The 26,432-nt window shown below is 52.5% G+C and overlaps 1 protein-coding gene across 2 annotated transcripts in view; it reads right to left on the bottom strand.

The window, feature by feature from the left end:
* NEURL1B (neuralized E3 ubiquitin protein ligase 1B) overlaps positions 1-25,031 on the bottom strand; it is a 40,543-nt gene extending 15,512 nt beyond the window's left edge. For both annotated transcript variants that reach the window (XM_057540654.1, XM_057540655.1), the window contains exons 1-2: positions 24,823-25,031; positions 7,184-7,729 (exon numbers count right to left, since the gene is read on the bottom strand). In XM_057540654.1, the coding sequence (XP_057396637.1) occupies positions 7,184-7,729; positions 24,823-24,853 (577 nt within the window). In that variant the 5' untranslated portion in view covers positions 24,854-25,031. The remainder of the gene's footprint in view (positions 1-7,183; positions 7,730-24,822) is intronic.
* Between the last annotated feature and the right edge of the window lie 1,401 nt (positions 25,032-26,432).

Below are 26,432 nucleotides of genomic sequence, written 5' to 3'. Positions count from 1 at the left end.
GTTTGAATAGTAAATAATATGAAGAACCAGAGGGTGGTGTAAACAAATGTGATAATGTTTCATTTCCTTTGGGGCCTACTCATACTTTTTTGTATAATGTTAAAGAGAATTGATTTCTTTCTATTTGTGTTTTCTTTTTAATTTCATATTAAACATTTTTTTTAATCAGAAAAAAATTTCACGGTGGCACAGTGGTTAAGAATCCACCTGCCAATGCAGGGGACATGGGTTCGAGCCCTGGTCCGGGAAGATCCCACATGCCGCGGAGCAACTAAGCCCGTGTGCCACAACTACTGAACCTGTGCTCTAGAGCCCGTGAGCCACAACTACTGAGCCCATGTGCCACAACTACTGAAGCCCGCGTGCCTAGAGCCTGTGCTCTGCCACAAGAGAAGCCACCCAATGAGAAGCCCGCGCACCGCAACAAAGAGTAGCCCCCACTCGCTGCAAATAGAGAAAGCTGGTGCGCAGCAACAAAGACCCAACGCAGCCAAAAATAAATAAATTAAATAAATAAATTAAAAAATAATAATAAAAAAATATTTTAAAAAAATTTCACTGGGATGAGCTGAAGAAGGAAATGGGAGGGGTTGGTATAGACAACACTTTTGAGAAAGTTTCTCTCTGAAGGAGAGCAGAGAAATGGTAGTAGCCTGTGGAAGAGATTGTCAAGGGCAGTTTCTTTTAAAGATGGGAGCTACCAGAACCCTTGTGTGTGCTCATGGGGATGATTCTGTGGAGAGGGAAAGAGAGGCTAGAGAAAGGGACAAATGACAGGAGAATGTCCCTGAACAGGCAGAGGGGACAGGAGCAGAGCTCCTTCTACCATGGCCACAAGAGGGCAGGCAGAAAGGCAGGGGTGTTGGAGATCCAGAAGAGAAGGTGAGGATGTTGGGCACTGAGCCCGGGCTTTTCCAGATGCCTCCCTGCTGCCAACCAGAGAAGACTGGACCAGGGCAGACAGACCTCGGCTGGTCCCTGGCCAGTGCTGTTTGTGACCTCAGCTTCCTTCTGCAATTTGGGGAGCTTCACACCTGCCTCACAGGCCCATGGGGAGGACTAATGGCAGGGCTGTGTAAGGAATAACCACGTGCCGGGTGCCACGCCCGGCACAGAGTGGGCCTTTAGGGGCCCCTCGTAGGACGTGGCCACAGAGTGGAGCTCTCACTCCTGACTGGGAAAGGATAAGCCTTCGGGGTACCCTACCAGGCAAGTGCCTTACTGTGGGGCTGGGAGCTGGGCACTGATCTGGGCTGTTTGTAAAGAAAACATTAACTGCAAAAGCCGATTACCCTCTGCTGCTCCCCACTGGGGCTCCGGATGAAGCCAGCTGAAGCCGCTCCTCCCTGCCTGATGTGGGTGCTCACAGGTCCCACGCCAAGGCACCTCTCGGGTCCTGGACCAAAGCCCCTTGCCCACCACAGCCACTGATCAGCTGGGTGACCTCAGGCAAATCCCTGCCCCTCTCTGGGCCTCTGTTTCCTTATCTGCAGCATGGAGAGGTGCACTCAGACCTGCAGGCTCTGATTTCAATCTACAACTTCAAGTCTTTATCAAACAGTTTGTTCATAATACTAGTGAACAAATACTGAACCACCAACTGTTAGGTGACCTTGGCCAAGTTATCCATCCATGCTGGGTCTGTCGATGGGGATGATACTATTTCCTATCTCACAGGGTTCTTGTGAGGACTAGAAGACATCACCCAGGTAACGCCCTCAGCGTGGTGCCTGGCACAGAGTAGGTCCAATAAATTAACGAAAGGGCTCAAGTCTTTCAAGGGGGGTTAATGACTCCCTTATGAGGCCTTTGGAGAGCCACTGTTGCTGGCTATCTGGCACCCAATCCCCGCTTCTTCTGGTCTCAGCACCCAACTATTCTTCTGAGGGAACTCCCCCTGCCCCATTTCCACTCATTGCCTTGAGGAACGAGTCTTAACTTGGCCAGTCACTCTATCCCATCCCTCTGGCCATGGAGATCAACGAGGTTAGATCTTGAGATTTTAGCTAGACCTTGTGGGAAAGCAGCTCTCCTGCTAGATTTGTTAAGTTCGTGGGACATGGGACTGGAGCTGCTGGTGGCCTTGCCCCCAACCCAAAGGGAGAGCCTGATTGAGGATGACACCAACAAAGACTACAGCTGAGCAAGAAATAAAGGCAGGCCAATATTCTGGGTGCTATTTCTTGGGTCTCTGCATCAAGCCAGTCTAACAGGGAGCTGTTCCCTGGAATTTTCAGTCACAGGAGACATTAATTCCACCCCCCCCCCATTTTTTTTTTTGCTTGAGTGAGATTGAACTGGTTTCTGTCACTTGCAACCGAAGGTTTCTGACAGCATAGCCTGCAATGCCATGGCCTTGGGCTGGCGTTCCATGTTCAGTCTGACCAGCCTTCTATCGCTTGGCAGAGGAAGGATAATGAGGCCATGACACTGACCACTTCTGAGCTGCCTGGAAGTGGGACAGGGCTGCATCAGGACAGCATGGGGCCTGCATTCCAGAGCTCTGGAAAAGGGCTTCCTTGGAGAAAAAGGAGCCGGGAGAGGTGTGCATGACCTGGCTGAACCTTCCTCTCCTGGGTCCAAGAACTACTAAAATCAGCAGAAAGTAACTTGTCTTTGGCCCAGAGGAGCATCCAGAGAAATCAAGGCTCTCAGGATGGACCACTCCAGGCCCCAGTAAGCCCATCCTGGTTGATGCCCCTGAGAACAGTAAACTAGCAGCCACAGGGCAGCCCTGTGGGAGAACGTATCCAGCAATGCAGTTTGCATGGGGGCAACCCAGGTGTCCATCAAAGCGGGAGGCCATTAGAGAACAAGGAAGCAGAGAGACAGATACAGATAAATCTTAAAATGGGGCAAGTGAACAAAGAAAAATAGAATAAGATCCTTAGCACAGTACCATCTACCTATGCATACAAAACAGCTCTACATATTTTTAAAAGATACACACGCCCAAGGGCTGCCAAACATCAGACTGATGCTTATCTGGGCAGGGGAAGGCGTGAATGGGAGTGGGGATTGGAGATGAAGCAGAAAAGTCAAAACAAGAGAAGGGGCTTGTGTGATGATACCATGCCCTGAACTGAGAGGTCTGAAGAGCTCAGCTTGGTACCAGGCAGGGCGGAGGGACAGGCACCCATGCAAAGAGGACCACTGTGATCACAATCTTGGCTGCACCCTGGGATCACCCGAGGAGCCTTTAAGAAATCTGAATGCCTGGGAGCCAACCCCGTCCCCCCCCCCCACCTCCCTGAGTTTCTGATCTAATTGGTCTGGGTATAACCTGGGAAGTGGGGTTTTCAGAGCCCCCCAGGTGACCTCAATGTACAGCCAAGGCTGAGAACCACTGAACTAAAGCGTTCTAATCCTGGCTCTGCCACTCACAAGCAAGTCACTTCCCTTCTCCAAGCCCTGGATTCTTTATCTAAAAGGGGCTAAGTTGCCCTATCTTGAGGAAAGACTGAATGTCACAAGAGGGGGCACCTCAGGGTCTGGCCACAGAGAAGCAGCGCTCTCTGCTGCAGCTGGACCCCCCTGCAGGAGGAATGCTGGGCTGAAAGCACAATTTCATCAGGTGAGAGAAATAGGCAAGGCCTATGAATCTCTTTTTGTTTCTGAGACTTAATTTTGGCTCAAGTTCCAGGGCAAATACAGTGCACCCCTGTCCCACCAGATGGGGAGGACACTTCCCAGATGAGGGTTGCCAGATAAAATATAGGATGCCATGTTACATTTGAATTTCAGATAAACAACAAATTCTTCTCTACCCAATATTCTGTAATAACTTATATGGGAAAAGAATCTGAAAAAGAATGGATATATGTATAAATGAATCACTTTGCCTTACACCTGAACCTAACACAACATTGTAAATCAACTATACTCCAATATAAAATAAAAATTAAAAAAAGAAAACAAATTCTTTTATGACTATGTCACAAATATTGCATGGGGTATACTTGTACTAAAGAAATTATTCATCATTTTTCTGAAATTCAAATGTAACTGGGCATCATAAACTTGACAACCTTACCCAGATGCTGCTTTAGCTTGGTGTTGAGGGTCTATCCAGTGTGGTCTGAGAGAGGTGAGGGAGGGATAAGGGGTCTCTATTCTGGAGTTTCACAGCTGAGACTCTCTAAGGGAACTATGTTACCCCCTTGTTCCTAGTGAGGAAAAGGAGGCCAGAGGAATTTGCACGACACTAACATCAGTTGCCTTTTATTTATCCACTTGGTACTGTGGACACCACCCTCAGAAGCCCAGTTCTTCCAGGAACTGGGAGGGAGGGACCCCCTTTATGGTGGGATTTCTGTGGTTCTCATGTTGTGCCAGCAACAGCAGAGTATCTATTACCCAGGCTCAAACCGTACAAAATCATGACTGTTTCGCTTTCTTCTTATTTGTATTATAACTTTTTTTTTCTGATTATAAATCATTGTTGATAACTTGGGGGGAAAAAAGAAAAAAAACACCCATAACCCCTTTACCCCGATGCAACCAATGTCAATCTCCTCTTTCCCTGGGAAGGAAACATTTATTGAGCCTTGATCACATGTCAGTAACCTCTCCATTATCTCATACAACCTTTAGAAAGAAAAATAACTTTATTGCCCTTTCTGATTATAGAAGGTTTTTTACATATATATTAAAAAAGATAACTCATAGAGGTATGAAGAAAGAAGTGAAATTCACCTATGATCCCATCACCGAGAGATAGCATTCCTTCTAATCTCATTTCCCCATCTGTATGTAATTGTGAACATCGTCCCGTGGCACCTGTGCTAGGTGCTCCCTGTCAACCAGCTCATTGCAGGCACTACGGGCAGATAAGGAAACTGAGGCTCATGCCTGCCACCTGACACTGATGTTCCAGTGGGCCCTCTCCTTCCCTCCAAGGGGCGTGGGATGCTGGAGGGGCTCAATAAAGGCTTGTTAAGTGAACAAATGAACAAGGGCAAGAGTCCGTGACTCCTCACAGGCTTGTTCAGTCTCATTAAGTCATCAGACGCTGCTTCCAATTTGTATTTTTTAAAAATCCTAATCCACTTGCACTGATTATGGAGTGGCTGTGATTTCTCGGCTGTTACCCTGAGACATGGGCTATCTGAGGGAGCAGGTGAATGAGGCCTGATTGTTTTCCTGCTCTATAGGAATAAAGAGCTCCAAAAAAGAGTGACAGGAGATCCAGAGGAGGTTTTAGAAACCTACATTTCCTGGAGGTGAAATACCAAAATCTTCCATGGAGAAGAGTGTGGGGGGGCAACACAGTTAAAATGCCCAAGTAAGGCCCCGGCTTGGAGGGTGGGTAGCTCTTCATAATTTGGTCTTCCTAAGCCTGGATTTCAGGCATGTGCTTCAGCCCCCATGCAAACGGGCAGAGATTCTTACTTCTTAGCTGTTATTTCTTGAGCGCCTTCTATGTGCCAGGTGCTGTGCTGCATCCGTTTCATACACCATCTCATGTTCCCCTGCCCAACAATCCCACGAGGTGGGTGCTATCACGAACTCACTTTACAGATGAAGAAACTGAGGCACAGAGAGGGTTCGGTCACCTGGCCAAGGCCACATAGCTGGCAAGTGGAGAGCCAGGTGTGGAGTAGAGATCCGTGTGACTCCCAATCCTCTGCTCCTAACTGCTCAGAAATTCTGCTGCCTTTCTTCTCCTGGAGAGTTGGGGAGCCTGAACGCATGCATCTCCCCTCCCTGCCCAATGGTGGTGTGGGTGGTGGTAGGCAAGGAGCCCGGGGCCAGAGTTTTCCCTCAAGATGCAGGGTTGAAAGACCAGAAACAGCCCAAACATTCAGATATACAAACTGTGGTGCATCCATATCACGGAATACTACTGGACAATAAAAAAGGAACAAACTTCTGATACACCATCAACATGGATGAATCTCAAAGACCTCGTGCAGAGATTAAGAAGCCAGACACAAATGCATATACTGTATGATTCCATTCATGTAAAGTTCAAGAAGAGGCACAATAATCTATAGTGAAAAATCGGAAGAGTGGCTGCCCCGGGAGAGAGAGGGGGGTTCCTCAGAAGGGGCAGGCAGGAACTTTCTTGGCTTATGGACAGGTGTATAAATCTGTCAAAACTCAAACTTAAGATCTGTGCATTCACTGCAGGTAAATGACATATAGGGCTGTGTCCCCTGAGAAACCTGCTCTCCTTTTGCTCCCCCAGAAATGGAGGCTGGGTTGGCTCAGGTGCAACCTGTGACTTCAAGAGCTAAGGTCACAAACAGAAAGCAGGTCAATGGCTGCCAGGCGCTGGGGGGAGGGGAGGATGGGGAGTGACAGCCCAATGGGTATGGATTTCCCTTTGGAGTGATGAAAATGTCTTGGAACTAAATACAGGTGATGGTTGCCAACTGAATGCCACCGAACTGTACACTTTAAAATGGTACTTTTGTGTCATGTGACTTTTACCTCAATTTTTAAAAAAGTTTAAAGAGAGAGAGAGAGAAATAAGGTCTTAAGAGCAGCAGACTTGTAGCCCCATGAGTTCTCACCACCTCCTCTGTTAGAGCCAGACCCACACTTATCTGCCTGCTTCCCCAGTGGACCCTGAGCCCCTTAACCGTGGGCCTTGATTCGATACATATTGCCGACTGCCTGGGCAGTGTAAATACTAGAAGACTAGGTCATATGTTTGACTGCTGTACGAGTAAATGGATTGTGAGTGAATGAATGAGCAAATGAATAAACACGTGTGAGTGAGTGAATATATGAATGAGTGAATGAATGAGCGAGCAAAAGAACAAATACTTGCATGAATGAGTGTGTGAGCAAGTGAACAAGGGAGTGAAGCAATGAGCACAGGAATGGATGAAAGAATGAGTGAGTGAATGAGCACGGAACTGAATGAAGGAGCAAGTGAATGAACCTGGGCCAGACCATGGACTCTGGACCACACCGTGTGGGTTCCAATCCTGGCTTTGCAATGCAAGTCATTTAACCACTGCGTGCCTCAGTTTTCTCATCGGTAAAATGGGGGTGGTAGGTTTTCGCCAGAAAGAAATTAGTTGAAATGTGTCAACTGCTTAGAAGACTCCTGGCAAAGTGAGCCCTCGGTATTCGTGAATGTTACAGAGACACACATTCATGCGCGCGGGGACCCGCTGCCTGGTCCAGGCGGCGCCGCCCCATCCCCCTGCCAGCAGGAGCCGCGACCTACCGAGGAGCTGCACCTCGTCGGTGATGCCGTAGACGTCGATGAGCGCCCAGAGAGGGCCGCTCACGGCCACACCGCAGTGGAAGAGCACGGGCTCGCCATCGTTGACGCTGTAGAAGACACGGCCGTGGCGGTCCGCCCAATAGGCCAGCACAGTGTCGCGCAGCGCCAGGTTCTCGGGCAGCGCCTTGGCCCAGTAGCCGGGCCGCGTGACCAGGTCGGGACAGGCGTACTTGGGGATGTCCTGGGCGCTCATGAGCGATGGGTCGTGCGCCGTGAAGCCGAAGCGCAGCGCCCCGCTCCAGCCCGGGCGCACGGCCACCAGGCGCAGGCGCACCTGCTCGTATAGCCGGATGGGCCGCTGCGTGAACGTGACCCCGTTGCAGAAGCTGTTGCGCCGCGTGGCCCGGCGCGAGTGGCCGTCCAGCCGCACGTTCTTGCCCTTGGCCTGTGCATGGAAACGCGGTGCTTCGCCCAGGACGGGGCGCCGCTCTGGGCCGGGGCCGCAGCAAGGCCGGGTGGCCAGGAGGCGCGCCGGCGGGCTCGAGTCTGCGGGAAGAGACAGGCAGGAGGGTTAGGCGCCCTCGCAAACTGTTAGGCCCCTCTGAAACTGTTCAGAGCTGTTTCACTCCGAGACAGGCCAACACCAATGAGCTGGTCACAACAGCCAGGCTGGGGTCAACTGACTTCGCCATCCCCATCATATACCTCCACATCTAGAGGCTTCCTCCAAAAGCCACTTCAGGGCTGCAAAGTCCCTCTAAAGGGAACAGCGGCCTTGGATTCTTGGGGAGTAGTGGGGAGTCTTTGGTTGCTTTTCTCTGTGTAATTTTTATTAAAAAGCAAGGCAATTTGGGCGCACTCTTGGGATCTCCAGTGCATCCTGGAATCTCAGCTCTCGGCACTTCCTGGCTGTGTGATATGCAGGAGATCCTATCACTTCTCTAGCCTGTTTCCCTGCTTGTAAAATGGGGACATTGCTTAACTCACACAGCTGCTAAATGAACATGTGGATGAAGTTCCTAGAATACTGCCTGGCACAGAGCATGTGGTTAATAAGCGACTAATAACATGATCATAATACTGAGGTTCCAAAGGACACCCAAGCCAGGATTCTGACTTCCCTTCCCCTTTACCCACAGAAGAGGAAGGCATTCTTCATAAGCAAGGCTGGCTTTTCTAGAACATACACCTTTCATAATTCATTTCTATGGGAATTTTGCCCCAAAGGACCTGGAGAATCTTGGGATAGTCTCCTTTCAAAGGATCTGGACACTGGCCACAAACCCAGGTGGCCCCGTCTGGAGGTGGGGGCATCATCCTTCCCACCTTTCCTCCTCCATCCCTGGTTACTTACCATGCATTTCCTCATTTAATCCTTATAATAACCGTATGAGGTAAGGACTACCATTATCCCCTTCATGCAGATGAAGACATGGTGTTTCAGAGAGGTTGATTTATTTGCCTGAAGTCACACAGCTGGCTTCACTAAAGGCAGAGCTTCGATTGAAGCCATGTTTGTGTGACCTCCATCCTGCCTTTTTAGCCATTTTTCCTTATTCTCTCTGCTGTTTAGGAATCAACACAGGATGGACAGAAGGGCTGGGCTGTAGACCCCTGACGTAGGAGAGGGATGCAGAGGCCACCTGTTGATTCCTTGTACCCCTAGGCAGGCCTGCAAGGCATTGAACTGGTGGAGGAGGGCAGCAGGCAAAATGCTCACTCCATTATTCATCCATCCATCCATCCATCTATCCATCCATCCATCCATCCATCCATCCATGCATCCATCTATCCATTCATCCATCCATCTGTCCATTCATCCATATATCCATCTGTCCATCATCCATCCATGCATCCACCCATCCATCCATCTTTTCTGCAGATGCATCTGCTGGTGTGAAGCACTGAGGGAGCACAGGTGATGATACAAATCCTGCCCTTGTGGAGATCTGAGTCTCTCCATGGAAGAGAAGACTCACAGATGAATAGACATGAACATTAGGGACCAATAATAACAATAGAGACCACATTAGGCATTGGCACTGGGGGGCTATTAGGCCCAGAGGAGACCCCAGACTCAGCCAGGGGCCGGAGGGCAGGGGGTGATGTCCACAGAGCCAGGTGTTAAGGGAGTCTACGTTCCAGGCAGAGGGAACACTAGGGGCAGAGGTGGAGGCAGCTGGACTTGGAGGGGAGGGTAAGTACTATGGTAGGTGTGACAGAGGGCATCTGAGGTTGGACAGCCACTGCTTTGCAGGGGTGAGGGGTGAGGGTGCCATCGCATCATAGGGACCAGACAGGAAGGCCCTGAACGCCGGCCTGGGAGGCTCAGAGTGCACAGCATGGGGAGAGGGAACCACTAGGGGCTTCCAGTGGAGCAGGCCGGCACTGCCTGTTAGGGAGGACCCCTAAGGCAGAGAGGAGGGTGGACACAGAGCCAGGCTGTGGGCCATCTCCGGAACCACAAGGGTAAGAGTGAGGGCCCACTGGACAGCAATACCAGCAGGACAAAAATCAGACGAGTCGGGGAAATACTGCCCGGGTGTAAACCATCAGGAGAGGCCACCCAGTACAGCAGAGCCTGCGTTCTCCACGCACGCTCTGGCCTTGTACCAGCCACCCAACCCTGGGCGGCAGTTTCCTCCTGTGTCTAACAGGCCGGATTCTCTCCAAGGTCCCTGCCACTGGCAAACTCTCCAGGAAACATTAAATAGGACCAGAGATCAAAAGCACCAAAGACCGCAAGCCACCCTTATTTGATTATTTTTATCTCAGCTCCCATCACTGTTGTTTTTCCAACCTTATCTCTCAATCAGAGACTTTCTTTACAAAACTGGCTTGGGAATCCTACGCAGATGTTCCTTCAGAGTGGCCTGGCGATTTCAATGGATGCCGGGGTGTGGAGAGACACTGCTTTGTTACTACAAGGGGATGTTTCCTGCTAAACCAGCTATATGTTAGGATAAAAGGCAGCCAAGTAACCAGCGAAGTTTACATATTTGTTTAATTTTGATTATATGATCCAACTTCCTTCAGGGAATGAGGGATAAACCCTACTTTTCCCTCCTCTGAGGCCAGAGTCTCGATGTGAGATAAAGAAAACCAGAGTGAAAAAGTCTCTAAGAGGATGTGTTATTTACACAAATTGAAAATGCTTAAAATGAAAGAACAAAAAGCAATCTCCAAATTGTACACCAGCGTCTGCTTTTAGCTTAGCTCAGGGAAAACAGCTTCTACATGAAACAGAAAACTGTGGCCATGGACCCCACGGGCCTCGGAGAACATCCTAGTTCAGGGATGTCAATGGAAAACCTGAACTTTGTCATTTAAATTACAGCAATAAACACTACAGCCATATTAGAGAAAGTTTGGGAAGAAGGAGAAAATTTCCCCTCTTCTCCCCACATTCACACCTTAACTCACATTGCATTTTTCATCTTCCCTGCCTGGCCCTTATCCACGGAAGAACCACTGGCTGTGCCCTCACTAGGCACCATGTCTTGGGCCGGATGTTTTGATACAAGGTTGTAGTTAATTCTCAATACAAATTCCCACCCACAGGATTATTGTCTTTCTTTTCCAGGAAAAAAAACTTCCTGCGGCTACAAGGAGATGTGAACCCAGCTCTGTCTGACCCCAAACCAGTGCTCTTTCCTCCTGTCCTGACTTTCCTCCATAAGTAGCACAGAAGTACTAAGCCCTAAGTAGTACTGAGTACCTTTTCTAACTTCCTTGCAACCAGAGCACACATTTAATTTTGCCTCCTGCCTTTTCTTTCCTAACTCAACATTACATAAAAAGCATTTTTTCCCACATGGCTCCCAAGCATTCACTGTTCTGTTTCACGACTGCAGAATATTCTACTGAGAGCCAAAATGTCCCCTGCCGTTCCCCTCCTGGTGATCACTTCAGCTGTTCCCCCACATGGCTGAGTCCATGGGCACAGAGGTTCCTGGCTGCTGGTGCCAGGACCAGATTTAAATGGATACCCTGTCACTGGTGAGAAGGTGTCACCTTCTGCCAGGGAGGGGCCCCCAGCCCACGCCAGGGACCAGACCCTTTCCTCCCATGCAAGGCCGAGTCCCCACTGGCCTCGTGCGGGTGTGCCTCCCTCTCTCTGGCCAGGAACTGGGTCTAGAGACTCTAAGAACAAGGTAGGGGGAAGGAGTTTCTGTGCGGTGGGAACCGAGGGGAGACCTCTGTAGTCTCTTCCTGTGTGTAGGAAGGAGAGGACAGTCTGGCCCACCCCTCATGGTTAACCAAAGGTTGCTCCAGCCCCTCCAAGACCAGAGGGGCGGGTCTTTCCAGCGTTTAGTCAAGGAAGCAATGCCCCACTCGAAAACGTACGAGTACAGATTTTGGGGGGTGGGTGATGAGTGGCTGTGGGGATTTAGGGAGGAGGGAGCTCTGTTCTGGCTAAACAAATGTTGCCACTGCCAGCCTTGGGCTAGTCCTTCGGGAAGGCAGGGGGACATCAGAACCGCTCCGCGGGCTGCTGCTCTGTGGTTTACTCACATCAGTGCTTTAGAACGGCCCTCACGAGCTCTGGGTTCGAGCCCGTGCTTTGCAGCTAATTTGTCTGAGGGGCCTTTGGACAAGTCACCATCTGTGAATAGTGTGTGAATGCAGAGCCTCTTCTCAGGCTACTGGGAGGGGCGATGAGAGCACAGAAAGCTCCCAGCAGGAGTCCCAGCACACGATGGATGTGCACTAAACGTTCATTCCCTCCCCTGCAGGGAACATCGGGTCCAAGCCCTGGGTAAGCCCCTCACTCCATCTCTCCCACACTTTTATTTTCTAAATCTCAATGTGAGAGGCGGTTAAAAAGAGCACAGGCTTGGAGTCAGACAGATGGGGGTTTAAATTCTGGTTTTGTTGTTTTGTAGCTGTGTGATCTTGAGGTACGTGCTTAACTTCTCTGCCCCGCCCTCCAACCAGACCTAGAAAACTGGTAAGAGTCATCTCCACCCTGCACGATTGCTGTGAGGACGAATGAGGCCAGCTGGTCAGACTTGGTGTGTGGCACATAGTAGGTGTTCACTTAACCCTGGGTTCCCCCCCCACCCCCTTTAGTGACCTTATTTAGTTTCTTTGCCGAGAAAAGGTTTACTCCTGGGTCGAAGATGGCTACTTGTAGGGTCAGGGGAATATATCCTGCAACGTTTCTCCCATGGAGGGTTGGTAACCTTGGCCAGGAAAGGCCTCTTGAAAACCCCAGGGTCACTTTCCCTGGGTGTCCAAGGACAGAGGCCTATTTTTAAGCCATCCCAGCAGCATCCCAAATGTGCACTGTGCCACCCCTGAATGATGCCCGCTCATCGCCCCAACCCAGCCTTTCCTTTGATCTAAAAAGAGCCCAAGGAAATGGCATTTACTGCCAGGAGGGTGGCAGGAAGCAACAGCTCCAGCTTCTCTGGCTGCCGAGATGACGGCCTCCAGCTTGCTGGCATTCAGCAGATGGCATTCTGGCTGAAATTTTCAGCAGATTCCGCTCCACCGGGAAAGGCAATTGCCAACTGCGAGGACAGTCTATTCTGCCCCCTCCCTCTCACCAGAGGATTTAACTAGCCTTTTACTGAGCCTTCATTATGTGCCGGCACGGGCCTTTGTGTATTGCGTTTACATTCTTACAACCCTGCAGGGTAGGTTTTACCACCTTCATTTTCCAGAGGAGGAAACCAAGGCAGCAAAGCTGGGCAGTGGCAGGAGAGGGCCAGGCTCGGGCCCTTCCTCCCATCCCTGCCCCCTCTCCAAGGCGGCCGCCTGTGGCCTTTGGGGGCGGGGGTCGTGTGCCTTGCTAAGCGCGATGACAGCTGTACCGGCCCCTCTCCCACCGAAACACACCCACACTCCACACACACAATTTGATGTACAACTTCAGGGGCTTTCTGAACCCACACAACATCCAACCTCAGACTGTGGACCTTCAGTAACAAGTCTCTGGTTCAAGTGACAGAGGTAGGAAGCAACAGGGTGCACGTGTGTGCGTGCGCGCACGCGCGGGCTTTAGAGAGCAAAAGGCAAGGCTGGTATTTGGCAAGGCTTCCCGTCACCCAAAGCAGGGCAGGGATATCAGTCTCCTCTGGCAACAGAAAGCAACTTTTCTATTGGTAGGTTTGAAAGTGGATTAGAAAAAAATAACCAAGCCTCCTTCACCTCTGCCAAAAAGGGCAGTGACATGCACCCAGCAGACAGACGCCAGCCTAACGGGACTTTGTTCTCTGTTTCAGAGGCCTGGTCGGCCAGCACCCAGGGTGGAAAGGGGCCAGCCCACACTTGGAAACCACCACCCGCCTCCTCCCCGCTCCTATTCTCTGCAAACAGAACCCGGTCAGCGCAGTGCAGCCGGAAAGGCACAACACTCCTGTCAACAGCTGCAAGGAGGCCCAGGAGGGAGGCCGGAGGTCACACGACACTGCTCGTTGGGAGAAAAGCCCTCTCCTTCCAGGTCTAAGTGGCAGCCCTCTTGGCTCAAGTGGGCTCAGATGCACTGAGTTCCCAGGGGGTGAGGTCATCCCGACGCCCCCTCCAAGCGTGTTCAGCAGAGTTGGGATTCCCAAGCCGGCTCCGACCCTCTGCTGGGCCCCTCAGTCGAGGTCTCTTCTTGATAAAGGGACCCAGGAAGCTCCAACTTCAGAAGCGCCGGCTCCCAGGGTTAGGACCCCACTGCTGCAGAGGGTGGGGGGAAACGTGCCCTCATTCTTTTTCAAGTACATCACTTCCTCCTTCATCTGACATTTAAGGAGCGTCTGCTCCACGCCAGGGCCGCGCTGGCTGCAGGGACGCACGCGCTGACGAGTCACACACAGTCCCCTGACCCCAGAGCTGAGAGACCAGCAGGGGGGATGGACACAGACACCAGGACTGCACAGAGTGGTCAGCACGGAGGGCTGGGGCCATGGGGACGCTTCTCCGAGGGGCCACTCTGCAGTCTGAGGAAGAAGTGGCTGGGGGTGGGGCATGATAAAGGATGGGGAACTGTGTTTCGGGCAGAGGGAACAGCACAGGCAAAGGCCTGGAGGTGAGAACAGGCTGAGCGCACTTGGGGAACTGCAGGGAATAGAGTGTAGAAGGGAAAGGGGAGGGTGGAGAGGGAGTCAAGAGCTACATCACAAAGGGTCTTAAAGGCCTAGCAGAGGAGGTTAAGGTCCTCAAGAGGGATCCGGGGGCCACTGAAGGGTTTGGAGAAGGGAAAGAGCCTCTGAGGATCCATCTCTCTGAAAAATGAGATTCAAGTCCTGGGTCGTCCCATCAAAACTGCCCGTTCCTTTCTTCCCTGCCTATCAGAATGATCCGGCACAGCAGGAGCGGGAAAACCAGTCCAGGTTTCAAACGTAGCTTCCAACCGCTGGCACAGTCTTGTCCCTTGGCTTCTCCTCCAGGCAGCTTCTGGCAGCTGCCTGCTAAGCCAGCTGATGGGCCAGCTCTCTCCTTCTCTTTGCCCTGATGGCAGCCACTCCCCCAGCCTGGGTGGTGCCCAGAAGCCTGGCTGTTCACTATCCTCAGCCCTAGATGGGCACCTGCAGGGTCCCTGTCCCACCTTTGAAACAATAGGTCCACTGGCCCTGCTTTTCAGGCTCAAAAGCCGCTGGAAACTCTCCTAGAACACCAACTGTTCTCGCCTCTGGAGCTGAGGAAATGCTCTTCACAAACCCCATGGCTGGGTGGTGTTTGCTGGCCCCGAGGGGTGGGAGCCCACCTCTGTGGCACTCCCAGTGTGTGCCAGGGGCTCACCACATGGCCCATTCACTCATGGCCACACCCTGCCAGGTGGCTTCCAAGTGAAGAAACTGGGGCCCAGAGAGGTGGACGTCCTGGCCAGAGACCACCCAGCCTGTGAGGCTAGTGCCTGTTTTTGAATCTGGTCCTGTCTGACCCTGAAGGTTGCATCCTTCCTGTTTTATGCCTCATTCCTCCCAAGGTCTCTCGCTTACCCCCTGACCTACAAGGAAAAAGTAGGCTATGTACAAGAGGCGTAAGCCACCTTCTGGGACAGAGGTGGAGTGAGGCCCTGGCTTGGTCTCAGAGAGGGGCAGGTGTGGTGGTGGATGTCATCAATCAGCCTGTTTTGAGCAACTCAAAGGCCACAGGTTGGCAGAACTTGGGATGAACAACAAGCAGCATCTTAAAAAGGAAAGCGGTGGCAGATTATAGCAGGGGGATGGAGGGGAGACTATTTGGTCCTATTGCTCCTCTCCTTTTCATCAATTTCAGGAGCACAGATTCCTTGCCTTCAAGGAATCCAAAGTCACCTCGGGCAAAGAGGGTGAGACATGCCCATTTACAGAGTCCCCATCTTATGTTGGCTCAGACTTCTCATGGAGTCTCCTATTTATTCCTCATCACAATCCCATGAGGGGGTCACCATCATTCTCCCCATCCTAAAGATGGGACATGAAGGTTCAGAGAGGGGAAGTGACTTGCCCAGGGTCACTTGGCTTACATATAGAAGAACTGAGGTTTGAACATGAGACTACCTCCAAAACCAGTGCTCTTTCCACCATCTCTCTTGGGATTCCAGCCAAAGACCCCATCTGTAATCTCTGTGTGACCCTTTGCAAGGCTCTTGTCCTCAGCGTCCTGATCTGCCAAATGGGAGGTGGGACATGGTGATTCTGAGCATTCTCGGAATTTATGCGATGGGTGGGCATCTCCTTGGGGAAAAGGAAAGAAAACACGCGCCTGAGGGATATAATTATGATGTAAACAATGTGTAATGTTGAGGATGTAAACAGAACACACTTGTTTAATAGCTGTGGACCTTGTGCCAACTGCCAGTACTGCCCCAGACACCACCACCCCACCCATATCCCCAGATGGTTTACTCATTAAAGAACTCTCTCCCCTCTGCCCAGAGGTGAGACAAGAGGCCAGCTCTGAGCTGCCCTGAGTCCTGGTAATAAGGAGAATGAAGGGGAAGGGATGAGAGCGAGCTGGCACTGATATCCAAGAATGGCTGCTGCTCAGAAGTACCTGCTGTTAAGTGTGGAAAAGTGCTGAGGCTGGGAGGTCACAGGGGAGGAAACAGACCCAGAAGGGGGCAGGTGGCTTCATCTTTCTGTGCCTCAGTTTCCTGATCTATAAAATGGGGCTAAAGCCTCCCAACATGCAGAACTGGCAGGGGGATTAGAAAAGTCAGAGATTAAGAAGGGCCCTCCATGCGTTCAGCAGATGAGCACTGGCTAGCACTTCCTATAAGACCCCGGGGTCAAAAGACACCTTAATGGACAATTCATCCCGGATCCATCTGATGCTCTAGTTGCCTCTACAATGTCCATGTCAAGTCCCAATTGGGCTAAACACCAATGCCACTCTGGCAAAGGGTACTTTCTCCCCCACTGCCCTCATTCCACTTCCAGATAGCTTCCACAGTTAGAAAGTTCTTCCTTTGACTGAGCTGAAATCTCATGTGATGTCCACACACGTCTGGTCATGTCTGTGTTTGATCCACAGTACCCTTCCCTATCAAGTCTGCTCCCCTGCCTCATGGATCTGCAGGCAGCTCTCAGGTTCCAGGGGTCCCCAGGCTATGTTGCTGGGGATCCTTTGCCCCTCTGGGGCTGACATGGTCCTTGCTTTGCTCTCGAGAAAACTCCCAGGACATCAGTCGTCCCCTGGCCTGCCTTGAAAGGGGGTTGGAGAGCTACACATCAGACTTTGGGAATATCAGCTGGGGTCCCTATAAGCCACCGGGAGAGTGGCCCCACCCTGCCATGCCTAAAGGTGGGATGTGAGATAAACAACCTCAGAAGTAGGTGAGCAACTGAAAAGAAATCTGCCAGACAAATCTAAATGCTCACAAGTTTCTGCTCAATACTATGAAGGCTTCCAGGGTAAATGTGAAATGCCCCCCACCTGACCCCCTGTCTCAACCTGGCAGTCATCCATCCCACCTCAACATTGCTTCCTTCTAGTGGGAATCATGTTGGACTACCCAAGCTGTGTGCCCTTAGGCAAGCTACTTTCCCTCTCTGTTCTCTCAATAGTTATATGGGACTAAAAATAGTAGCTCTCTCACAGGGCTTGTCCTGAGGGCTAAATGCAGGTACCTGCTGAGAACAGTGTCTGGCACAGCCTGGCTGAGTGATACAAGCTAGTGGTTATTATTATTCTTTTGTGTCTGTCTCCCTTGGGAGTACCAGGCCCAGCAGGAAGCAGGGGCTTGTTTGTCTAGTGAATACATAATCATAACAGGTGCCCCCTGTGAACACTCACTATCTGTCAGAAGCTTTGCAGGCCTGAGACGTAACATCATTATCTCCTTTCTGCAGAAAAGGGAATCAAAGCTTAGAGAGGTCAAGTCGTTCGTCTGGATAATAAGGGGCAGAGCCAAGACTCAGACCCAGGGATGGAGGCCCCCAGCCTGTGCCATTACCAACTCTGTTAATAATGACAGCACACCAGGGAGACAGGATGCTCCTGGCCTGCAGGAAAGCCTGGCTGCAGGGCGACAAAGGGCGCTCACCCTGGCCCCAGGCCCTTGCTCACCGACTGGTAGGGGCTGCCTGGAGCTCTGGGTAGCAGCCGGGCTCGGGGGAAAGGATGTGGGTGCATGGTGACACCTGCCAATGGGGGGTGGGGATGGCCAAGCACGGGCCAGCTTTTACCAGGCAGACACATCAGGAGCCTGAGCCCTAGTCAGGCAGGAGGAAGGGGTGCAGAGCTCCCGTTCACCCCTTCTCCTCCAGGGCAGGATTCCCAGAGGCCACCTCCACCTTTTTAGTTAGAGTCTCCAGGCCTGGGGTGAGGTGAGCGGGGTTGGTGGATGGACCTTTTCTATGGGCAGCTTCATTCTGGCTGCTGGGGACAGAGGCGATTCACCTTCCCAGGACAAAGAAGGTAAGAAGGTGTGCCTGCAGGAAGGACAGCTTGTGGGGAGGGGGGACTCAGGAGCTCAGGATGAGGCCAAGGGGCAGCAGCCCCAAGAAGCCCCAGGGGGCAGCGCCCCATATTGATGGGGGAAGGGGCTTTGGGGTCAGGCAGGCTTGGGATCAAATTCTGTTCTGCCACTTCCTAGCTGCCCGACCCAAGGCAGGTCTCATGACCCTTCTGAGCTCAGTTTCCTCATCTGTGAAGTGGGAGACTACTTCTGGAAGCCTCGTCCTGATGGTTTAAAGGGGATGAAACAGAAAAAGGGCCTGGCATGGGGCGGGCATGCTGCAGCTCTGACCACTTGGCTACACCCCCCAGGTGGGCGCTCACAACCTACCGCACGCTGGGCCCCTTCCTCTTCCCTCTCTGCTTTAAGCTCTCACCACACACCTGGCTTCTGGGCTTCTATTTTAAGCCCTCACAGAGCACCACCAAGTACAGAAAGCTCTTTGGTCCAAAAGAGGATAGAGCTGACTCTTCTTGCCCATGGGGAAGATTAAACAGCCTGTTCTGAGCAGCCTTTGCGGCCCAGACCAGCAAACACAGCACATCATCCTGGCGGGGAGTGTGGCATCTGAGAAAGCTAAGTCTTCTGACTGCAGGCTGGCCTGCAAGAAACCCCTCTTCCTCTGACCTGACCTCTACCCACCGCTCTGACCTCATATTGCCACCCCCACTTGCACTGGGACCCCCGAACTCTGCAGCTCCCCCTTCACATGCCCCGTTCTCCCTCCCCTCAGGCCTTTGCACATCTAACCCTCTGCCTTGAACAGCCTTTCCCATTCCCTTGTGGCTAACTTCTCTGCTTTCTGGTCTTAGCTGGACAGCACCTCCTCCAGGAAGCCTTCCCTGCATCCTCCTCTAGGCTCTCACAGCCCCCTGGGCTTCCCCTCCCCCACTTACCAAACTGCCCTGTCCTTGTTAGTCTCTCCCACTAGACCTGGAAGTTTGGTGAGCCAATGCAAACTGCAAAATGCAACCTACCAGGCAGATTCTTCTCCTCAGAAATGAGATGTCTTGGACAGGGCTCAAGGAACCCTTGGGAACTGCTGTCAGTGCTATGAAAGGGATGCCTCCCAATCCAGCCCCTCAGCTCGGGGCTTGTGGTCACCTGGGGCAGAGCTTTCAAGGCAGGAAGTGAAGGGCACTTGTCAGCCAGCCCCGTCTAGCAACCCCAGGGGCAGGCCTGAGGCCTCTCCTGTCCATGGTGGCAACAATAACCATGACAGCGACTGCCCTGGGCATTGTGCTAAAGCCTCCGCCCGCTCTGTTCCGTTTAATGTTCACTCCCACCAACTGCGAGGGAGCTACGCATCCTCCCCATTTGCAGGGAGGAAACCGAGGCACAGAGAGGGGAGTCCTTGCCCAACATCACTCCCCTGGGAAATGGCCGCGCTGAGATTTGAACCCAGGTAGCCTGACTCCAAGACGCATGTCTAGACCCGGACACCAGACCTCCTGCTGCTGTAGACCAGTGAGTGGGCTCACCATAGCCCTTAACCACTGTGACCCACGGAGAGAAATGCATTTGACATTGTGACACGCAACACGCACAGGTGCACACACACATGCACAACTGAAGCCAAAGTTTCTGAGGCAAAAATACTCTTCCTACGTGAATGCACTCGATATTTTATTTTTTATCTTATTCTATGTCATTCAGATTTTTTTTAAAAGGTGGTCGTGCACGACCCACAGTAGACAGACAACAAGGCCAGGCCTTGTTCGGGGTGTGGGGCATCGGCCCCTCCTTCTTTGAGGCACAGGGTAGCAGCACCTTATGCTCTGCAGGGATATAACCAGTCACGTGACCTGCTCTACTAGAGCATTCTATCCCTCTCCCACCAGTGGCCAGCTCCACGGGGCCCGCCTGTGGCTGTCCATCCCATTCAGGGCTGAACCCCAGGGCTGGCACACGACATGTGCCCAACAGATGTCAGATAAGTGAACGAAGGTGCACAGTCAGGAAAATGCAGAGCAGAGCACACCCCAGGGTCACCCAGCCTGGGCGCACGGCACTTAAGCGGAGATCAGGATGGCTTTGGTGCAACTGAGCTACAGAAGACACTAAAGGCAGGCAGAAAAAGATGACATTCGAATGGGGGAGGCAGACATTCAGTTGGACTTTCCTTCAGATGTCGCCTCCTCCAGGAAGCCTTCCCTACCCCCCTTTCCTGCCTGGGGAGAGAGAGAGGGAAGGGAGAAGAGGTGGGATCAGGAAGAGGGTAAAAACAGAGGGAGGCCCTAGTTCCTTCTGGCTCCAGATTCTCCACAGGCAACTTCTCCATGTTTCCTATACATTGGACAGACCCATTCCTCTTCCTCACTTCCACTGATGGATAAGACTGCTCCACCCTTTCCCCCAACGCCCACCCCAGCCCCCAGCATCCTCGTAGGCCATCACCAAGGAACCTTGACGAGTCAGGGCCCCTGACCATGTGTTGACAGCCTGGTAGGTTTCAGGGCTATTGGACGAACCACTATCACTTTGAGAGGCTCAGGCTCAGGCCTCTTGCTCAACGGGGAGGCTATAAAAGTGATTCTTCATGACCCGGTGGGAGAGAGGCAGCTGGGGCCAGATAAGGCGGGCAAGCCCAACCTAACTTTACGTTGTGACTGGGTAAAGGAGGAAGAGCGGTGCAGAGAGAGGGGAATGTCACTGGTTGGGTCATCCATGCAGCCGCCGTGATGGCTGTGAGAGTGACAAAGGCTGCTGTCCTCCCTAGAGCTGAGACAGTCCAGATCCAGGGAAAAGAGTGGCTGCCGGGCCCTTGGAGCATTACCGCCCACTGCCAGAGGGCAGCAGATCTGACCCATGTAGGCCCAGTAGCCACACGGTTCCGTATTCAGGTCAAATACAGAAAGAGGCTCTATAGGGAAGGCATCTGAGTGGCCCAGTAGGAGCAGGTGCTTCTGGTCTGGACGTAGCATTTGCAGACTGACCATCTAGGTTAGGAAGATCGGTCCTCCCCCTTATACCGGTGAGCCTTTGTCCTTTACCTCTCCAAGCCTCCATCTGCCTCCCTGTAAGATGGGGATAAATATAGCCCCTCTAAAGCGTTGTTATGAGGATCTGGAATAGGTAATGTGGGTAAAGCCCTTGACTCAGGGCTTGGCACAGAGCAGGGTCAACACGCTTCCCTCACTCCAGAGCTCCAGGATACCACTCACTGAACTAACACTAGAAAGGGCCGTTGACTTGGTCAAGCATGGACAGACTTAATGATTAAACCCAACCGACAGTTTGAATTCAGCCTCTTCTCCAACCAGAACTACGGGTGAGCCCCAGAGGCGTGTGGAGGGAAGGGATTGAAACGTGCTGGTGGGAGAAGGGGGAAGAGTTCCTCCTCCCCATCCCCCTCCCTGCTGGAATTGTGCCCTCCTCTCCCCCCCACCCCACGCATGTTTACACTTTTCTTTTTTTGCTTTGCAAAACCCAGATTAAGGCTAAAGGAGCGCAGAAAAAAGGACCATGTAGTATTACGAACAAGACAGACCTGGGTCTGCTAAGCCCAGCTTTACCACTGCCTTACTGTGTGAGTTGGGGCAGGTGTCTCAACCTCTCTGTGCCTCAGTCTCCTCATCTGTAAAATGGAGGAGAATGGCACCTTATTTTGCAGGTCTGAACTGCAAGTAGAAAGGGAATGGGTAACGCACACAGTAAGAGCATACCAAATGCGAATTCCCGTGCTGACCCCTGCACACTTGTTTACAGGGCATTGATCTGAATTGCTGATGCCCTTTGCGAGGGCCACCAAGGGGCTTCCCCTCAATCGATCATAAAAGACATTCCTTTTTGGGGGCATTTCCTTATTGTATACAATAGCATGCCAGGTGTACTCTGGGGCACCCAATAAATGGTATCTGAACCATGGATGTCAGGGGAAGACTGCAGGACTTTGGAGCTAAATAAACCTGGATTCAATCCTGGTTCTGCCAACTGGATGACCCATGTGAAATGGGATGAGTCATTTTACCTCTCTGAGACTTGGTTTCCTTATCTGTAAAATGGAGATGATAATCCCTACCTTGCAGGGCTGTTGCAAGAACTAAATTCATTCATTCAGCAAATATTTACTGAACATCTACTATGTCCCAGCCACTGCTCCAGATGCTGAATATACCACAGTGAATAAAACAGGCAAAATCCTCCCTGGGGAGACAGACGATAAAGAGCTAACTACATGTACAGCGTGGCACATGGTGAGCCACGCTAAGAAAAAACACAAAGCAGGGGAGAGGGAGTGGGAGACGCTGGGGGCAGGGGCCATGGCAGGAGACGCGTGGAGCAGAGACCTGAAGGAAGCAGGGGGAAACCATGTGGAGATCTGGGGTAAGGATGTTCCAGGCAGAGGGATCGGCAAGTGCGGAAGCCTTAAGGAGAAGCATGCTTGGCATGTAAATGAAGCCACATATGCAGGAAGCCTGGCATGGAATCCAGGTGCTCGGCAAATGCCAGCTCTCTATTTCAAGTCCCGTAGAAGGAACCCCACGCATGTGTCCTTTTCCTGAGAACGAAAGCACAAGGATTTCTACAGGGCAACACTGAGCCAAGTGTTCTTTCAGCCTAAGATGCAGGCAACATGTGAGCTCCACCACCAGTTTTTGAGCTCCTGCCAGGCACCAGGCTCTGGGCTGGGTAATCAGGGATACAAGACGATCAAGACGTGGGCTCTGTCCTCAGGCAGCCCCAAGGCGAGTCGTAGAGACGGGTGATGACAATGCAAAGTGGTCTGATGAACAAGCAGAGACAAGAAGGTATTTAGGTGGCAGAGCAAAGGTGTGGGTGGTCAGGGAAAGCTTCCTGGAGGAGGTGACAACTGAGCTGGGTTTTGAAAGATGGACTAGACAGTGAAAGGATATTCCAGGTGTGGGGAGCATCACGTACTGAGCACAGAGGTGCAAAAAACGGCACAATGTGTGTGAGAAACTAATTACAGGCAGGTCAGAAAACAATAAATGGTTCTTTGTGGTTTTGACACCTACAGCCTGATGTGGCACAGGAATGCCAGTTCCATCTCCTTCCTCAAACTCAACGCAAGCTTCAGCACCAGTGGAGTTTGAATTTTCCACGATTAGCTACTGCCGTGAGTAACCGACCTTAACCCCAGGCTCCCAGCCCGGGGTGGCCCTGTCCACAGAGAGAGGGCCGAGTGGGATGGAGACTACATAAATATCCAGCTATATTTAGCCCGCCTGGCGTGCTTCTGTCCCTTCATCTAGCCCAAGGCTGACCCACAGGTGGCAGAGTGGCTTTTCTACTAGAACAGCATAAACATTTCTTAATTAAGAAATCCCACAAAGGGGCTCCTGTCTTTGTGGCTGGGAGGACATCTGCTGCTCTATTTGCCAATATCGCTGGACACCTCCAGACTGGGTGGCGGGTTCTCCCCATCCCCATCCCGTCAATAGCCCTGGCCATAGGAGGCGTGGCCACTCTCAGGTAAGAGGACCTGGATTCAAATCCCACCTCTGCCACTGATTAACTGGTGACACTCTGCTGGTGACTCCGCCTCTCAGAGGATTTGTGCAGTGGCCTGAAAGCTGCCCAGGGGCTTATAAAGTAGAAGGAGGGGCTCCTCTCCTATAAGCGGGCCTTGGGAATGTGGGGCTCAGCACCATCCATTTCAATCCCTTCCAGGGGAAGAAATAATTATATTTTGATTATAATTATGAAGGAGAGAGCTATATGGGACTGTTAGAGCATAGAGGAGGTGATACCTCCCTCTCCTCCTAAAACCTCACATATGTGTCTCTCACCTTCTGCCTAAAGGATGCTACAAATGCCCAGCCTTAAGGCAAAATAAAGATCTATTCTAAAGACTTGGCAGGGAGGAGGGTGGGCAGGCAGACATGGGTCCCAATCCAGACCCCCTCCCCACTAGCAACATGGCCTTGGGTGTGTCATTTCGCCTCCACTGAAACTCAATTTCTTCATTATAAAATTGGAATACACACCTTTACCGTGAAGCTTCTTTGCATACCGCGCTGGGGTATGCAAAGTGCCAGACACTGAGCCTCCAAGCCTTTGAGCAGCGCTGATCTATTCCCACAATTACCAGGTATTTTCTAGCAAGGCCTCCTCTGTCTTCACACCCCCACCTCCTCCCAGCTCTGGATCCCCTTACTCTGGCTCCGGAAATTCTGGGGCGGTGTTAACTAGGGGGCGATGCGCTCGACAGCGGCGACTGCAAGGGGCTAGAGAGCTCCCAACTGAGCCGACACCAGAGGGGGGCGCAGCCAGGGTGCGCGTGGGAACGTGGCCAAACCAAGGCAGCATGTACCGCGGGGGCGCTGAACGGCTGGTAACTGAGGTACCCCTGCGAGCACCCCCCCCCCCCACTCTCAGCCGCTGCAGTCTCGGCACAACGGGCGGCTTTTGGCCGTCGGAAGCCCTGAGGAGCCTGGTTCCATTCACCCCCCCGGAGCGCCCCGGGCTCCTTCATCAGCGTCCTTGGGCGGGAACAAAGGCAAGGGGTCGCGCAGCATCGCCCCAACAGCCCCTTCGCGCATCTGGCCAAAGCCGGGAGAAAGAGCACCGGGGTCCCCAAGGTAACCAGGACGCGGTACCCGCCCTCCCAGAGCGCAAAGCTCAGCCGCTCCGCGCGCGCTGAGCCGGGAGTCGGGAAGCACCGGAGGTTCCAGCCCGCCGCGCCCGCCGAGGGCTCCAAGGGTAGGTGGGGTGGCTCTCCGGAAGTCACCCAGAGCGTCCCCCAAGGAGAGAAGAACCCCAGCGCCCGCCTCCCGGGTGGGGCTCCCCGGCGTACCTGGCAGGGTCCTGTGCACAGTGTTGCCCATAGCTGCGTCGGGGCGCGGCGTTGCGGTGGCGCGCTCGGGACGCACGAGGCTAAATACGCGGTGGGCCGGGGACCCGGGCCGGGGTCGGGCTCGGGCTCCGGGGCATCGCGGCTGCACTGGCGAGCCGGCGGGCTGCAGCTGGGGAGGGTGCGGTGAGGGAAGCAGCGGCGGGAGGAGGAGGCGGAGCCACCGGCCGGGGCCTGCCGGCTCCGCCCCCGCCTCCCGCCGCCTCCAACCACGCGGAGAGGGGCGGGGCCGCGGCCGCAGCATCTTTTGAAAGTTTGCACCGGGAGGCGGGAGGGGAACGGCCGAGCCTCCCGCCCTCGCGGCTCCCGCGCCCGGGGCAGGAAGGCGCGCTGGGCAGCTGGGTGCCTTCAGGGTGCCAGGTTCGTTAGCCTGCTGGCCTTTCTGTCATTAATTGCAACATTTTAAGAAGGCCTACTGTGTGCCAGGCGCTGGGCCACAGGGGGCCAAGACCTCACCCTGCGGAGCTTCTATGCGGGGTGTTGAAGCTGCGGGGGTAGGGGTGGGGGATGAGGAGGTCCAGGACGGAAACACAAGCACAAGGTCACCTCGAACAGTGTAAAGGGCTTGAAAACAGTTCAACCAGGGTGATGGGTTGGGGCGGGATCTCGTGCCTACAAGTAGGAGAAACCTAGGCAGTGTCCAAAGGTTGGGAGGAAGGGAACCTATATTCATTAATTCACTCACTCGCTCATTCATTAAAATATTTATTGAGCACATCCTATGTGCCACAGGCTGTGCCGGGCACTGTAGATACAGACAAGCCATGCTAGTCTAGTGGTGAAGACAGAAATAGCAAGCAATTAAGATCACATAATATAATGATCAAAGCCAGGAAGAAAATAAAACAAGATAAGACTGATGGGGTGACTCTGCGGGGCTCAGGGAGAATCTGGGGGCGTGTCAGCTCCATCTGATGCACAGCAAAGAATCGGCATGGGAAGAGCTGGGGACAGTGTCTCTGGCAGAGGGAGTAACAGGCATTCCTTATTCATTCATTCACCCCACAGATCTCAGTACCTTTCCTGTGCAGGAACCCAGACCACACTCAGTGGGGCATGAAGCCTGCTAACCCCTGCCTTCATTGGGCTCCATTTTTCAGATCAGAACACTGAGGCTTAAGAAGTGAAATGACTTGCCCAAGAAGACCCAATTCCAAACCAGTTTTTTTTTCCAGCTTTACTTTCCATGCTCTTGTATCCTTTATGACCTTATGAAATGTGTTATTACCCCCACTTCACAGATAGGCAGACTGAGGCTCAGAGAGTGGAAAACAGGTGCTCCAAATTTCCCAGTAAGGGGCAAAGCTGGCCTGGAGATATGTGATTGAAAGGTGGGTATCTGGGAGAACAAACCCCCGCCCGCGCCACCCCCCCCCAACCCCAGCTCAGTTTCTCTGATGCCTCGAGTGCCTCGAGTGCCTGACCCATCCCAAAAGGGTTCTTGTCCTTCAAGGTCAGCTCAAAGCCTCCACCTCTGGGAAGCCTTCTCTATTCCCCACCACACCCTGATTTATCATATACGTCTGAACATAAGGTTGGCTTGTGTTTGAGTC

This window comes from Balaenoptera acutorostrata, chromosome 2, assembly GCF_949987535.1.
Source record: "Balaenoptera acutorostrata chromosome 2, mBalAcu1.1, whole genome shotgun sequence".
NCBI classification, from domain to species: domain Eukaryota; kingdom Metazoa; phylum Chordata; class Mammalia; order Artiodactyla; family Balaenopteridae; genus Balaenoptera; species Balaenoptera acutorostrata.
Note: the sequence above shows the minus strand (reverse complement) of the source record. Positions and strands in the feature narration are given on the sequence as shown.